Source organism: Leucoraja erinacea, chromosome 13, assembly GCF_028641065.1.
Source record: "Leucoraja erinacea ecotype New England chromosome 13, Leri_hhj_1, whole genome shotgun sequence".
NCBI classification, from domain to species: domain Eukaryota; kingdom Metazoa; phylum Chordata; class Chondrichthyes; order Rajiformes; family Rajidae; genus Leucoraja; species Leucoraja erinaceus.
Window position 1 is genome coordinate 45,234,025 of NC_073389.1, and position 17,405 is coordinate 45,251,429.

A 17,405-nucleotide genomic window follows, 5' to 3' on the forward strand; every position below is an offset into this window, starting at 1 on the left:
CTGTTTCTCGCCTCTCCCACTTATAGAAACATCCTCTCCATCCAGGCCTTTAAGTATTCGGTAAGCTTCAATGAAGTCCCTCCTCGACCTTCTAAACTCCAGCGAGTACAGGCCCAGTGCTGTCAAACGCCCATCATATGTTAACCCAATTGTGTTGAATTGCTCCACGTAATGCCCTTCTTTCTCTTGCGTCCCTAGGATATTCCACTGATGAACGAGCAGCAGCGAGAACAGTTCATCAGCAAACTTGGGATCACAGCAGAGGAAACGGATGATGTGTCGGACGGACCAGGTGATCCTATTCCTCATAAGTACAGCTGCAAGAAATGCCAAGTAAGCCTTACTTTATTCCTGTCATTGTGAACTCTGGGTGAACTGCTTCCCTGTAACCTATTGCCCCGATACTCTAGAGTAAGATGAAACAAGTGTGCCATCCGCCCATCCCATATGCTTTTGCTTTTAAGCCAAGAAAATGTTTTGTCAAAGTTAGACTAGAGGGCACAGCTTTCAGGTGAGAGGAGTAACGGTTTTTTTTGCACAGAAGGTTATGGCTGTTTCTAATATACAACTTGTTTGTGTAAACCTTTTTTTTGGTTAAGTAAAGATTCAGAAAGCAGGTCCTGTCCGATGTTGAGATATTCAAAGAGAAGTGTTTTGTTCCTTCTGCAGGCCACGTTTGCCAAGGGGAGTCAGTACTTGAAGCATCTGATGGAGATTCACAAGGAGAAGGGCTACGGGTGCACAATCTGCAATCGTCGCTTTGCGCTAAAGGCCACCTATCACGCCCACATGGTCATTCACCGGGAGGAGCTGCCCGACTCTGACCCCAACGTGCAAAAGTAGGTGATGGTAAATTACTTTGTGTGCTTATCCCCCTGGTTGTAACAGAGGCAATTCCACTATTCGCAAGTGCATAAGCACAAGCACAAGATATGCACACACACACACACACACACACACACACACACACACACACACACACACACACACACACACACACACACACACACACACACACACACACACACACACACACACACACACACACAAAGCACAGGCAGGCACAAAGACACACACACAAAGACAGACCTGCACACAGACACACACACACACAGACACACACACACACACACACACACACACACACACACACACACACACACACACACACACACACACACACACACACACACACACACACACACACAATTAGTTTAGAGATACAGCACGAAAACAGGCACTTCAGTCCACCGAGTCCACACCAACCAACAAACCTACAAGTCTTTGGAATGTGGGAGGAAACTGGAACACCCAGAGAAAACCCACGCATTCACGGGGAGAACGTACAAACTCCATACAGACAGCACCCATGGTCAGGATTGAACCTAGGTCTCCGGCGCTCTAAAGCAGCAACTCTACCGTTGTGCCATCTCGATTGTCCGATGATTTTCCAAATATCGTGCTAATCTAATCTAATTTGTCTCTGGACCTGTCCAATTGTATTTTCATACCAGATATATCCACCCCTGCGATGTTTGTGGAAGGATATTTAACAGTACAGGGAACTTGGAGCGTCACAAAATAATTCACACAGGTAAACACGGCTCAGTTTTATTACTCCAAATTATCCAAACCTTTGTCTGGATTTACATTTGACTTTTGATTTAATTTTTCGTAATCCTGAGTTCTTCTCTCTCAAAGTTCTGGAGGAAACGTAAGGGAGTTCTGAAGAACTTCTGCCCAGAGATGCTCCCTGACCCGCTGAATATCTGCAGCATTTTGTGTCCCATCAACTAGCGCGAAATATTTGCTGGATTCCAAATTAGCATCAGTTGAAAAGTTAGTCCTAATTGCCGAGAACCATAATTTGAACTTGCCTAAATGTTCTCAATGGGACACTTGACTTCTTCTGGTGGTTAGGTCCATACTGTTAAGTACATGTCTTGCTGTATGCCATGGGTATAGTACTAGTGAGGTAAAGTCTGTATCACAGGTACACTATTGGTGGGTACAGTACTCGCTGTTTAACACCGAGATACAGAACTCATAGATAGAGGTCTGTTACTGTTTAACCCTGGGGTACAGCATTGTTGGGTATACGTCTGTTGAAGTCTATCCCAAGGATACACTGCTTGCGGGTACAAATCTCTCCCTGTATAACTCTGGAGTATTGTGCCAGTGTTGTGTCACGTCGGGGTCACCAGTATAGCGGGGGATTCGCACGAGTCCAGCCAAAAGCTAAGCGGACACAAGTGTGCTCGAGACGTGTTTTATTCGGTACGATACAGCTCCCTACTCCTCAAATGGCACGGGAGTTGCCTGTCCTTAAATACTACGGGTCCTTAAATGTCCTACGGGTCAACCCCGTGACCTGCGCCTCCCACACCAAGACACCTAACTCCTCCCTCCAGATCTGAGGGTTCGCTCTACCCGTGGCCTACCACCAGGTGGCGCCACACAAGTGTATATAGGACGGCACAGTGGAGCAGCGGAAGACTTGCTGCCTCATTGCGCCAGAGACCCGGGTTCGATCCTGACTACGGGTGCTGTCTGTTCGGAGTTTGTAAGTCCTACCCGGGTTGAACCTGGATCTCTGGCACTGTAAGGCAGCAACTCTACACTGTAAGGCAGCACCACTCTGCTGCCTCAGGTGTTGTGAATAAAGTCTATGAAAGTGTGCGGATCATTTGATTCCAAATCACTGCTCGTTAACAGTCAATGCAGAGAAGTTTCTGATGCTGAAGTAACACAAAATGCTGGAGTAACTCAGTGGATCAGGCAGTATCTCTGGAGAAAATGAAAAGGTGATGTTTTGGGTGGAGACCCTTCTTCAGACTGAGAGCCTGCCTGACCTGATGAGTTACTCCAGCATTTTGTGTCTATCTTTGGTTCTGTAGTTCCTTCCTGCACAGATTTTGATGCTCTCTGAAGTGCAGGTGGTGTTTTAATCTTGTATCTGACTGTGTAGGAGTGAAGAGCCACACTTGTGAGAAGTGTGGGAAGTCCTTTGCCCGGAGGGACATGCTGAAGGAACACATGAGGGTGCATGACAATGTCCGGGACTACCTGTGTGCTGAATGTGGCAAAGGTGAGCAAGGTCAGGTGGATCTGGGATGTAGTCACAAGAGTCCAACTTGCCCACACCGGCCAGCATGTCTACACTAGTCCCACCTGCTTGCATTTGGTCCATATCCCTCCAAACTTGTCCTACGGAACACCAACCTTATCAAAGACTTTCTGAAAGTCTAGATACACTACATCCACTGGCTCCCTTTCATCCATTTTACTTGTCACATCCTCAAAAAATTCCAGAAGATTAGTCAAGCATGATTTTCATTTCATAAATCCATGCTGACTTGGACTAATCCTTTTACTGCTATCCAAATGCCCCATTATTTAATAATTGACTCCAGCATCTTTCCCACCACCGAAGTCAAGCTAACTGGTCTGTAATTCACTATTTTCTCTCTCGCTCCTTTCTTAAAAAGTGGGATAACATTAGCTATCCTCCAATCCACAGGAACTGATCCTGAATCTATTACAGAAACATAGAAACATAGAAAATAGGTGCAGGAGTAGGCCATTCAGCCCTTCGAGCCTGCACCGCCATTCGATATGATCATGGCTGATCATCCAACTCAGTATCCCATCCCTGCCTTCTCTCCATACCCCCTGATCCCTTTAGCCACAAGGGCCACATCTAACCCCTCTTAAATATAGCCAATGAACTGGCCTCAACTACCTTCTGTGGCAGAGAATTCCACAGATTCACCACTCTCTGTGTAAAAAATGATTTTCTCATCTCGGTCCTAAAAGACTTCCCTCTTATACTTAAACTGACCCCTAGTTCTGGACTTCCCCAACATCGGGAATAATCTTCCTGCATCTAGCCTGTCCAACCCCTTATGAATTTTGTAAGTTTCTATAAGATCCCCCCTGAATCTTCTAAATTCCAGCGTGTACAAGCCGAGTCTACCCAGTCTTTCTTCATATGAAAGTCCTGCCATCCCAGGAATCAGTCTGGTGAACCTTCTCTGTACTCCCTCTATGGCAAGAATGTCTTTCCTCAGATTAGGAGACCAAAACTGTATGCAATACTCCAGGTGTGGTCTCACCAAGACCCTGTACAACTGCAGTAGAACCTCCCTGCTCTTATACTCAAATCCTTTTGCTATGAATGCTAACATACCATTTGCTTTCTTCACTGCCTGCTGCACCTGCATTCCTACTTTCAATGACTGGTGTACCATGACACCCAGCTCTCGTTGCATCTCCCCCTTTCCTAATTGGCCACCATTTAGATAATAGTCTACTTTCCTGTTTTTGCCACCAAAGTGGATAACCTGACATGTATCCACATTATACTGCATCTGCCATGCATTTGCCCACTCACCCAACCTATCCAAGTCACCTTGCAGTCTCCTATCATCCTCCTCACAGCATTGAACTTTGGAAAATGATTACCAATGCGTCCACTATTTCTAGAGCCACCTCCATGAGGATCCTGGGATACATTCCATCAGGCATCGGGGATTTATCATCCTTCAGTCCCATTAGCCTACCCAATACTATTTCTCGCCGAATGAAAATTTCTTTCATTTCCTCAACCCCCTTTGATCCTCTGTCCTCCAGTACTTCTGGGAGATTGTTTGTGTCTTCCTTGGTGAAGACAGACATGAAGTACCTGTTCAACTCTTCTGCCATTTCCTTGTTCCCCATAATAGTTTCACCTGTGTCTGCCTTCAAGGGACCCACATTTGACTTTGCTATTCTTTTTCCCTTAACATATCTAAAGAAGCTTTTACTGTCCTTCTTTATGTTCCTGGCCAGCTTCCCTTCGTACTTCTTCTTTTCAGCCCGTATTGCCCGTTTTGTTTCCTTCTGTTGTCCTATGAAGGTTTCCCAATCCTCTGGCTTCCGGCTACTCTTTGCTGTGTTATACATCTTTTCTTTTAGTTTTATTCTATCCCTAACTTCTCTTGTCAGCCACGGTTGCCTCCTACTCCCCTTAGAATCTTTCTTCCTTTTTGGAATGAAATGATCCTGCGTCTTCCGGATTATGCCCAAAAATTCCAGCCATTGCTGTTCCACCGTCATCCCTGCTAGGATCCCTTTGCAGTCTACCTTGGCCAGCTCCCCTCTCATGCCTTCACAATCCCCTTTGTTCAACTGCATCGTTGCACTTCCGATTTAACCTTCTGCTTCTCAAATTTCAGATTAAACTAATCATATTATGATCACTACCGTGCTTCACTTGCTTCCCCAGTTCCCCTACACGGTCCTTCAGGAGCTGTACCTGAATGCACTTCTCACATTTGTAGCAGCCAGAGGCACCAGCGGTGTCCTTGACCTCCCACATCCCGCAAGCATCACATTCCAGCTGTCTAATGCCATTCTATGCCTTGTTTCTGTTGTACTCCCTGTTGTTCACAATATCTCTTCTTCCTCTCTATCCGTAATTGTCATTTTTTTTAGCTTGTTGTGCTCACTGTTGAAAAACTTTTTTAAAATGGATCGACTTTGTATGTGAATTTTGATTGAGAAGAGAGCCTAGAAATTGAAAGGTCATTACGGACATGAAGCACTTGTCCAACCCAACCTACGCATAACTCCTTCAACTATTCTCTTCCCGCTCCTGGCCATCCCCTCTCAAGATCGTTGTAATCTTTTCCTAAATCCCAAGTGACTGGAATAAATTTGTTGACAGCCCTCCAGGACTCTTGATAAAGGAGCAGTGATGCTGATCGTTTTTTTTCTGGATTAGATGTTCCGCTATTCACGTGTAGGGTGGGAATTCTGATCTCCAGCCTTGCCCAAGGTTTGCTCTTTTTGTAATAATGTTGTCTGCTTTGCTTTTCCATGCCCAGGGATGAAAACCAAGCATGCCCTGAGGCATCACATGAAGCTGCACAAGGGAATCAAAGAATACGAGTGCAAGGAGTGCCATCGGAAGTTTGCCCAGAAGGTCAACATGCTGAAGCATTACAAGAGGCACACGGGTAACTATTTAAAGATGCCTGTTCTCAGTAGCTGCAGCAGACCATTCACTTTCTCAATGTCTAGGATGGATCCACAGATGCTAGTTTACACCGAAGATAGACACAAAATGCTGGAGTGACTCAGCAGGACAGGCAGCATCTCTGGAGAGAAGGAATAGGTGATATTTCGAGTCGTGACCCTTCTTCTGACTGAGAGTCAAGGGAGAGGAAAACAGGAGGTATGAAAAGGTTCAGAGCAAAAAGGTTCCTTTTCACACCTCACTCTTCCATATCTCTAGTCTGCCTCTTACCTGACTCTCAGTCTGAAGAAGGGTCTCGACCCGAAACGTCACTCATTCCTTCTCTCCGGAGATGCTGCCTGTCCCGCTGAGTTACTTCAGCATTTTGTGTCTACATTCACTTTCTCAATACTGTTTATATTCTATTTATATTCTTGTCAGCATTTTGGCTCAAATTTGAATGTTTTATTTTGAGACAATCATCCTGAGAAAGTGAAGTGATAAAAATGAACTGCAGATGCTGCAGAACTGGGAGCAAGGAAAGATCAGGGCAAATCAGCGCCGGCAAACGATGACACCAGCAAGGCATTCAAGTTCCTCCCCCTTACAATCAATCTGAAGAAAGGACAAGACTATCCATTTTCGCCGGCAATGCTACCCTACCCGCTGTGTTCCTCCAGCATTTGGTGTTCATTTGAGAACGTGAAGAGTCACTTTGTAAATAGAAGCAGTTTATTTAATGATAGAAATGTGTTACAAAATACTTTGAAATTAGAAGATGGCAGTAAATGTTCAGTTAGCTTCTGCATGTCCATCACACCTTGTTTTCAGGGGAATAAGTATTTTGTGATGGGACTTATTCTTTAATATGACTGAAGTACTGGTTATGTGCATGTTAAGGGTTACATTAAAGGTGGCTACACTTCAGGGAACAAGTTGACAACTGAAAACAAATACTGGAACAGTACAGCACAGGAACAGGCCTTTCAGCCCAGAATGTCCATGCTGACATGATGTCAGGTTAAACTAATTGTCACAGCCTGCACATGATCCATATCCCCTCCCTTCACAACTTTTTTTACACAGAGGGTTGTGAATCTGTGGAATTCTCGGCCTCAGAAGGCAGTGGAGGCCAATTCTCTGGAGGCTTTCAAGAGAGAGTTAGATAGAGCTCTTAAAGGTAGCGGAGTCAAGGGATATGGGGAGAAGGCAGGAATGGGGTAATGATTGTGGATGATCAGCCATGATCACAGTGAATTGCAGTGCTGGTTAGAAGGGCCTACTCCTGCACCTATTGTCTATTGTCTATTCCCTGCTCAACAATGTGCCTATCTAAAGGCTTCTTGAATGTCGCTGTTGAATCTGCCTCTGTCACCACCCCTGGCAGCTCTTTCCCGCCACTTAACCACACTGTGTAAAAAAAAAATTGTCACAGACATCTCCTTTAAACTTTGCCCCTCTCATCCTAAACCTATGCCCTCTTTGAAGGTCTTGAACTTCTATTTCTATAGTGTAGTCAACATCATTCTAAGGCCCTTCACAGGGGAGTTATCAAGCAAATACTGACACCAATTCACCAAAGGATTGGTCAATTAGATCTAATTGATCGATGCGATCAAGTCACTAGTGAACATCTTGAAGAGTGCGGCACAAAGATTTTGGAAAGAAATGCCAGACCCTAAGATGTAAGCATCAGTTATAGAGCAAAGAATTATCAAGGACTTTCAAGTGCCTTGAATTATAAGAACACAAAAATCAGAGGGTCCCAGGCCTGGAATGTGTTAGAGGTAGATGGTGGTGAGACCATGGAGCTAATCAAAAATAAGGATGAAAATAATTTTATAATTCAGTGTGAGAGATAGCCAAAAAGGTAAACATCATTGTAATGAACATTTGTATTTAGAGAGGACACTGTTTTCTATCTGTGGCAGTTGGACTATTGTGACTTGGTGTAAAGGCTGCAGACAGCAACTGTGCATTGCACACTTATTATTATACTTATTGTGTGCTTTTTCTTATCCTCTGCAGGTGTGAAGGATTTTATGTGTGAACTGTGTGGGAAGACTTTCAGTGAGAGGAACAGCATGGAGAACCATAAACTTCTACACACAGGTGTGATGTCAAACTAAATTAATCTTGTTCTAGCAAGGACCAGGTTTACAGCAGGCACTAATAAAACCAACATCACCTTCCAGAGGGGAAATAATTTTTCAGTGGAAACTACGAACAAATAAGGAGGGAAAAAAACATTGAGGAGCTTTGGGGGAAAGCTGAACATTAGTTCCAATTTTGTTTAGTGATACAGAGCGGAAACAGGCCCTTCTGCCCACCGTGTCCGCGCCAACCAGCGATCGCCATGCACTAACACTATCCTACACGCTAGGGACAATTTGTCAATTTTTTTTTACCAACGACAATTAACCTATAAACCTGTATGACTTTGGAGTGTGGGAGGAAACCGGAGCACCCGGGGAAAACCCACGCAGTCACTGGGAGAACGTACAAACTCGGTACCGACAGTGCATGTAGTGGGGATTGAATCCTAGTCTCTGGCGCTGTAAATCAGCAGCTTTACTGCTGTGCCACACTTTTGTTTGGGAACTCTTTCAAAGAGATGGCATGTGCATGTTGGTCAGAATGGTCTCCTAACTACTAAGTAAATGAAGGAAAATGTATAAATGAGTGATTTACAGGCTGGAGTTTAACTCATGTACAGATACTATGTCATGAGCCGATCATAGCACTACATTGGAGTAAATTGCAAGCAGAATTAATTTGAATCAGATAAGTCATCTATATTGTTTACCTTGAATATACAGCCTTGATTTTAACAAATGGCGCCATATAATAATCCCAACATACCAGATTTTATTGTATGTTAAGATTTCATTCCATTTAGTTTTCTGATGCCATTCTTTTCTGGTAGCCACCAATCTAACTTTTAAATCCTTTCTATTTTTTGACTCTGCCTCTCTTGGCCAACTCTCCTGGTCTCAGTTGGAAAGCAGTGGCCCTGCAGTGTCTGTGAGAAGAAATTTGTTACTGAGTACATGCTCTTCAAGCACATCCAGCTGACTCACAAGAAGGTGGAAGCCCAGAACTGCCACCTGTGCGGCACGAAGGTTTCAACACGGGCTTCGATGAACAGGCACATGAGACGCAAGCATCCTGACGTGAGAGGTTTTCAGGTTTTAATAAGGCACAAGTTCATATGTGATAGTAGAATTAGACCATTTGGCCCATCAAGTCTACTCAGCCGGTACACAAAATTGCTGGAGAAACTCAGCGGGTGCAGCAGCATCTATGGATCGAAGGAAATAGATGACGTTTCCAGCATCTGCAGTTAGCATCTGCAGTTCCTTCTTGAACACCAAGTCTACTCAGCCATTCAATCGTGGCTGATCTATCATTCCCTCTTAACCACATTCTCCTGCCTTCTCCCCATAACCCCTGACACCTGTACAAATCAAGAATCTATCTACCTCTACCTTTAAAATATCCGTTGACTTGGCCTGTGCAGTCTTCCGTGGCTAATGAATTTCACAGGTTCACCATCCTCTGACTAAAGAAATTCCTCCTCATCTCCTTCCGAAAGGACATCCTTTTATTCTGAGGCAATGATCTTTGGTCGTAGACTCCCCCACTAGTGGAAACATCCTCTCTACATCCACTCTATCCAGGGCCTTTCACTATCAGTGTTTCAATCAGGCATGGGAATTTGACAATTTGGCCCATCGAGTCTGCTCCACCATTCAATCATGACTGATCTGTTTTTCCCTCTCAACCCCATTCTCCTGCCTTCTCCACGTAACCTTTTGAAACCCTTACTAATCCAGAACCTTACGAACTCAGGAGAGTCTGGCTACCAGGGTATTTTGGTGAAATAATGGCTTCTGAATGATCTCCCATTCGTGGGGAGAGGAGGAAAGACAAAGGTTTTAGAGGTCTAGATTTATACAGCATGGAAACAGGCCCTTTGGCCCAACTCATCCATGCCAGCCATGGTGCCTCATCTAAACTAAGTCAACTTGCCCATGCTTGGCCCATATCCCTCCAAAGCATTCCTATCCATGTACCATATTTTACAGACTGGCAAATGATGACAACCCAGCTGAAACATTTTCTACATGAACTCCTTGTGGCGTCATGGCACTCGGAATAACTCTGTGCAGAATAGTCAAACTGATTGCAGATTAAACTGCAGTTTGATCGGATAGAAGTAGCTGTGAAAGATCACTACTATTGGCAATTCTTCAGCTACAGTGGTGAGAGGGGAGGAAGTTTCTTGAACTTTAGAACAGTAGAAGCTATAATTTTATGGGGAATATTTGAAAGGAGTAGATTCAGAGACACTGAGCTGCTTCATCTTAGTTTAGTTTAGTTTTGGCATACAGTGCAGAAACAGGCACTTCAGCCCACCGAGTCCTTGCCGACCAGCGATCCCCGCACACTTTCACTATCCTAGACACACTAGGGACAATTTACATTTATAGAATTTAGAAGATTGAGGGGGGATCTTATAGAAACTTACAACATTCTTAAGGGGTTGGACAGGCTAGATGCAGGAAGATTGTTCCCGATGTTGGGGAAGTCCAGAACAAGGGGTCACAGTTTAAGGATAAGGGGAAAATCTTTTAGGACCGAGATGAGGAAAACATTTTTCACACAGAGAGTGGTGAATCTCTGGAATTCCCTGCCACAGAAGGTAGTTGAGGCCAGTTCATTGGCTATATTTAAGAGGGAGTTAGATGTGACCCTTGTGGCTAAAGGGATTGGTGGGTATGGAGAGAAGGCAGGTACAGGATACTGAGTTGGATGATCAGCCATGATGATATTGAATGGCGGTGCAGGCTCGAAGGGCCGAATGGCCTACTCCTGCACCTATTTTCTATGTTTCTATAGCAAGCCAATTAACCTACATCACTCTATGGGTCCATTAGACACTCCCAGACGCAGATGTATTTCCTCCCATACATCTTTGGTGTGTGGGAGAAAACCAAAGATCTCGGAGACAACCCACGCGATCATGGGGAGAACGACAAACTCCGTACAGACAGCACCCGTAGTTGGAATCGAACCCGGATCTCTGGCGCTGTAAGGCAGCAACTCTACCGCTGTGCCACCGCTCTGAGCAGAGAGGGTTAAGAGGGGATCTGTCAGACGATTTCGTCAACAGAACTTCCCATAACTATTATCAATTCCTATATTTGTACTCTAATTATCTATAATAATTTGCAAATATTGATGCAAGATAAGACAAATTTTCTCCTGTGCTCCAACATTTAAATGACTGAAAGTAGAAATGTTTGCTGCCTGTTTCTTGTACACATTAATGATTCAATGGCACTTTATTTGTCACATGTACAGAGGTAAAGTGAAATTCATTTTTGTATACAGTTCAGTACAAGTATCACTATATGTAGGCACTTAGATACATCTTGGGTAAGCATCTCAGATACGGTACAAGTGTATAGCAGTAGTACACTGAGACAGCATACAGTCGCCAGTTTGGTGCCACTTTCAAGTCCCAGTTTGTAAGTGCAAGGTTCTTGACTTGACCATGAAGGCCCATTGCCCTGGCGGCATTGCTGGGTCGGCCTGGTCAGATTCAGATTCAGATTCAGATTCAATTTTAATTGTCATTGTCAGTGTACAGTACAGAGACAACGAAATGCATTTAGCATCTCCCTGGAAGAGCGACATAGCAAATGATTTGAATAAATAATAATAAGTGTCCGGGGGGGGGTGATTGGCAGTCACTGAGGTACGTTGTTGAGTAGAGTGACAGCCGCCGGAAAGAAGCTGTTCCGCGACCTGCTGGTTCGGCAACGGAGAGACCTGTAGCGCCTGGTAGGAGGGTAAACAGTCCATGGTTGGGGTGTGAGCAGTCCTTGGCGATGCTGAGCGCCCTCCGCAGACAGCGCTTGCTTTGGACAGACTCAATGGAGGGGAGCGAGGAACCGGTGATGCGTTGGGCAATTTTCACCACCCTCTGCAATGCCTTCCGGTCAGAGACAGAGCAGTTGCCATACCATACTGTGATGCCGTTGGTAAGGATGCTCTCGATGGAGCAGCGGTAGAAGTTCACCAGGATCTGAAGAGACGGATCGACCTTCTTCAGTCTCCTCAGGAAGAAGAGACGCTGATGAGCCTTCTTGATCAGAGTAGAGGTATTGTGGGTCCAAGAGAGGTCATCGGAGATGTTGACTCCCAGGAACCTGAAGCTAGAAACACGTTCCACCTCCGTCCCGTTAATGTGGATGGGGGTGTGCGTGCCGCCTCTGGACTTCCTGAAGTCTACAATGAGCTCCTTGGTCTTCTTGGAGTTAAGGGCCAGGTTGTTGTCAGCGCACCATGCTGCTAAGTGCTGGACCTCCTCCCTGTAGGCCAGCTCATCGTTGTTGCTGATGAGGCCAATCACCGTTGTATCATCTGCATACGTGATGATGGTGTTAGTACCATGTACAGGTGTGCAGTCATAGGTGAAGAGGGAGTAGAGGAGGGGGCTCAAGCGTAGCTGCTGGTGTCCCCCGCCTCAGCGCCACCATTGCCGGCTGCGTCCGGTGTTGGAATGTTTGTGTAAGTGAGAGAGAGAGATAGAACGGGTAGATGCACAGTCACTTGCCCAGAATAGATGAATCGAGAACCAGAGGACATAGGGTTAAGGTGAAGGGGAAAAGATTTAATAGGAATCTGAGGGATAACATTTTCACACAAAGGGTGGCAAATGTATGGAACAAGCTGCCAGAGGAGGTTAGTTGAGGCAGGAACTATCCCAACATTAAAAAAACAGGTAGACATGTACATGGATAGAACAAGTTTGGAGGGATATGGACCAAACGCAGGCAGGTGGGACTGGTGTAGTTGGGACGTGTGGGCAGGTTGGGCTGAAGGACCTGTTTCCACACTGCATCACTCTATGAGTCCATGAGACACTCCCAGACGCAGGTGTGGGAGAGATTTAACGCTCGGTTGCCAACCCCGTCATGATGATTGATCAGGTTTTACTATTTTGTTACAGCAGGACATAAGCTTGCATGAGACCGAGCTGGCTGAACTGGGACAGGTGAAGAGATCAAAACGAGCACAAAGGAAGAAGCGGAAAGTGGAAGAGGAGGAGGATGACGAGGAGGAGGAAGAAGATGAAGACGAAGATGAGGATGAAGAAGATGATGATGAATCAGCAACAGCTCCCGAAGAGGCTGCTATGTATTCCTACACAGACAAAGAGACTGAATTTACAGCAACGGTTGAGGATGAGACAGATTCAGCAGTGCAAAACATGAGTCAGGTCAGTGCGGTATTGAAGCAGAATTAGATGAAGATCTGTGTATGTCCTCATGATCATCAAAAAAGTAAATCTAGTATTTATCTCCACTTTCACTACCTCAAGACACATTGCCTCCGAATTAAAGGATGTTCGTTTCAAAAGGAAACCACCTTTCTCTAGTCAGAGGGTGGTAAATCTGTGGAATTCAGAAGGCCGTGGAGACCAAGTCAATGGCTATTTTTAAGGAAGAGATAGATAGATTCTTTATTAGTATGGATGTTGGTGGTTATGAGGAGAAGGCAGGCGAATGGGGTTAAGATAGGGAAAGGTAGATCAGCCATGATTGAATGGCGGAGTAGAATTGATGGCTTAATTCTGCTCCTTTCACATGAATTTTATGAACTTATGAAGACGTTCTTAAGCACTGCCCAGCCAGTGAATTACTTTTCAATGTAGGCACAGTAATCAGGTATAAATTGAGTAATCCATTGACACACAGTAGGCTCCCGCCAACAGTAATGTCATAAAGACCCAATAACCTTTCTCTAATCTTATTTACGTTGAGAAATATAGATTAAACCCTGATGGTCGACAGGTGAATTCTTTTTCTCCAAAGTTCAAATGTCAAAGGCTTAGAGATGAGAGAGTCAAAGCTTAAAGGGGATGTGCGAAGCAAAAATGTTTTTACATAGTGGTGGATTCCCGGAAAGCTGCCAGGGGTGTGGAGGAGGCAGATACAATTGTGGCGTTTAAGAGGCTTTTGGTTTGGTTCATGGATGTGCAGGGAATGGAGTGATATGGATCAGAGGAGAGAAGTTTAAATTGGTTCATAGGTAGACACAAAATGTTGGAATAACTCAGCGGGTGAGACAGCATCTCTGGTGAGTAGGAATGGGCGACGTTTCTGGTCGAAATATATATATATTTATTTGGCTCAACATACCCACACTGATTAACATGTCCCATCTACACTCGTCCTACCTGCCTGCATTTAGCCCATATCTCCCCAAACCTGTCCCATCCATGTACCTGTCTTATTGTTTCTTAATTTTTATAATAGTCCCTGCCTCACCCTGTTACCCCGCAGATGACTCCAGCTTTTTGTGTCTATATTTGGTTTTAACCAGCATCTGCAGTTCTGCCTGAGATGTATGACATTCATGACTCTCTTACTTTGCTTTAGGTGGTTGTGACGCTCAGAGATTCGAACGGTTCCACGGCGACAAGTTCCGCCGGACTGACAAACATTGCGGTTTCCTCCAACATCAGCACGGTGGCCGGGACGCAGTTCACCAACCTGCAGCCCATCACCGTGACCAACCTGACACTGCAGGACCGGCAGATGCAGCTCGACTCCATCCTGACGGTCAGCTTCGACTCCATCAGCGGCTCCACCGTGGTTCACAGCCGGCCGATGGAGATCCAGATCGAGGCGCAGCCCTCCTCCGCTCCCCAGGCCCACTCCTTGCCGCAGTCCATGAACTTGACCACCTTCGTCAACTCTATCGCCCCTGTTGAGAGCCCTCTGGCCGAGCAGCAGCAGCAGCAGCACATCATGACATGGAGAGCTGTGCCGCATGCCACGGACCCCACTCACCACATCCTGCAGCTTCAGCAGCCAACGGTAACCTCACCAGAGCCAGCGCCTCAACTGCAGCAGCAACAGGTTCAGGTCCAGGCCCAGCAAACCCAGCAGCCCCAACAACAGATGTACAGCTATTAATGAATAACCCCCCTCACCCCTTTCCTTCCCCGCCACAATATGGACAACATAGCCCCTCCCCCCTCTACCCCTCACCCTGGACTTTGTGAACACCCAAAGCTGGATAAACTGCAAAAGGCACTCTGCTGCTTTACAGAGCAGAACAAAACAGTCCTCGAAGATGGACACAAAATGCTGGAGTAACTCAGCAGGACAGGCAGTATCTCTGGAGAGAAGGAAGGGGTGAAGTTTTGGGTCGAGACCCTTCTTCAGTCCTCTCTTGGTTAGTGACGTTGGCTCCAGCCCTTTGTGCCTCTACAGTACTGTGCCAACCATCTTCTGCATTCAATCCACACGCGCACCACCTCCATGTTTCCACAGGCTTCCCAGCTTGGATTTGTAGATTCGAGGTGAACACGGCGTGATGAGTGTACTTTTAGCAGTTTAAAACAAACGTTTTTTTTTTTAATTAAAAGAAGAAAACAAAATTTGGCTTGAAGTGAAGAGCACAATTTTGCAAAATTAATGTATAAACGATTCTGCGACAGTTCATAACATGAGTTAAAACGTGTTGGAATTGTGAAGTAGTTGAGCTGCTAAATATCTAGCTCTGTTTTATTGCGACTGTGAATGAGACTGCATGTGTGTGGGACTGCGTGTGTATGGTTCTGCGTATCTGGCTGTATGTGTGAGTGTGCGTGTGTTGGTTTACCTGTTCAGTGCATTCTATCTCTCGTCCTGTGATCTGGACTCTTTTTATCAGAAGGGTTTTAGAGCCGCACTCATCCCTTTTAAAACAAGCGTTAACAAAGGTGATCGGATAACCTCCTTCTCCACAGCACCCCGTAAACGACATGAAGTTGTATGTATTTCACATTCCTTCCCCTAGATTAACTCGCATCTGAGTTACGACCTTAGAGATAGAACCAGGCTTTTCAGCCACTGAAAGATGCTGGTCAGCGCAATAAGTGACAAATACTATGTGCCAGCCACTCCCGCCAATGACGACAGTATGTTAGACACCATCGGCCATGAACTTTCAATACCGAGGGAGACCTGATCAGCACATGTGCATTTTACTTATCAGGGCTGTGTGGTAAAAAAAATAGTGATGGAAGTAAACGCATTATTTATTTAACTTGTTGTGTCAGTACCATTTTGCCTCAAATGGCTGTTTCTCCTTGTAAGTCCAGGTAAAGAGTGTTGGCTAATCTATCTGTTCCTTCCACTGTCTTTTTCTCAACTAATGCATATAATCGGGCAGCTTCCATCATGGATAGAAAGGAGGAAATAGTGAAAATAATGCTGTTTGATACTCGCCCATGGTCACGAAGGACAATGGATTTGACTGAGTTCATCCTACTTAGTATTGAATTGTGGACAATCGGTTTTGCAGGTTGGCGTGTACAGAGTGCCTCACCAGCACGTGAGATCAAGAAGCAGCTGGCATTGGGTCCAAAGAAGGGTATTATGGAGGATAAGTCCCAGAGCCTGGTGGGATCTAACCCAAGTTAATGAGAGAAGCAAGAGAGGTGATTGCTGAGGCTTTTGCATCCTCCCTAGCTACAGATGAGGTTCTGGAGGGCTGGAACACAGCCAAGGTTGCTCCTTTGTTTAAGGAAACAAAGGATATAAGAGGCCTGTGCACCTCGCATGACTATTAGGGAAGCTCTTGGAGAAGATCTTTAAGGGTTGAGTTTAGTTTATTGTCACGTGTGCCGAGGTACAGTGAAAAGCTTTTGTTGCATGCTAATCAGTCAGCAGAAAGACTATACAATCGAGCTATCCACAGTGTACAGATAGATGATAAAGGGAATAATGTGAATAACGTTTAGTGCAAGATAAAGTCCAGTAAAATCCAATCAGAGATAGTCTCCAGTGGGGGTAGGGTTTATTCACATTTGAAAGAGAATGGACTAATTAGGGACAGTCATCATTGCTGTGTGCAGGGCACGGCATGTCTCTTTTTGAGAGTTTTTTGAGAAGATGAGAAAGGTGTTTCATGAGCGTAAGGTAGTGGATGTTGTTGAAATGGACTTTAGTAGGGAATTGACAAGGTTCCCTCATGGTAGGTTGCTCAAGAAGGTTAAGATGCATGGGATCCACGATGACCTGGTAGAGTGGACACAGAACTGGCGTACCATAAAAGACAAAGGATAGTGGCGAAAGGGTGTCATTGTGGCTGGAGGTATGTGACACGTAGTGTTTTGCAGGGATCGGTGTTGTGATGCCTATGGTTTGTGATATATATATATAAATGACTTGGATGAATATGTAGATGACACAGAAATTGCTGATGTTACAGATAGTGAAGAAAGCTGTTCAATGAGTCAGTGGGATATAGATTTGCTGCAGATATGGGTGGAGGAAATGGCAATGGAGTATTATCCAGATAACCCGGAGGTGTTGCACTTTGGGAGGTCAAATGTAAGGAC

General features: G+C 45.2%; 1 protein-coding gene across 1 annotated transcript in view; it reads left to right on the top strand.

The window, feature by feature from the left end:
• prdm15 (PR domain containing 15) overlaps nucleotides 1–15,544 on the top strand; it is a 49,916-nt gene extending 34,372 nt beyond the window's left edge. Inside the window, exons 15-23 of the mRNA XM_055645111.1 lie at nucleotides 199–333; nucleotides 670–839; nucleotides 1,515–1,594; nucleotides 2,969–3,088; nucleotides 5,868–5,999; nucleotides 8,027–8,110; nucleotides 8,996–9,171; nucleotides 13,020–13,289; nucleotides 14,452–15,544. Of these exons, the coding sequence (XP_055501086.1) occupies nucleotides 199–333; nucleotides 670–839; nucleotides 1,515–1,594; nucleotides 2,969–3,088; nucleotides 5,868–5,999; nucleotides 8,027–8,110; nucleotides 8,996–9,171; nucleotides 13,020–13,289; nucleotides 14,452–14,991 (1,707 nt within the window). The 3' untranslated portion in view covers nucleotides 14,992–15,544. The remainder of the gene's footprint in view (nucleotides 1–198; nucleotides 334–669; nucleotides 840–1,514; nucleotides 1,595–2,968; nucleotides 3,089–5,867; nucleotides 6,000–8,026; nucleotides 8,111–8,995; nucleotides 9,172–13,019; nucleotides 13,290–14,451) is intronic.
• Nucleotides 15,545–17,405: the final 1,861 nt, after the last annotated feature.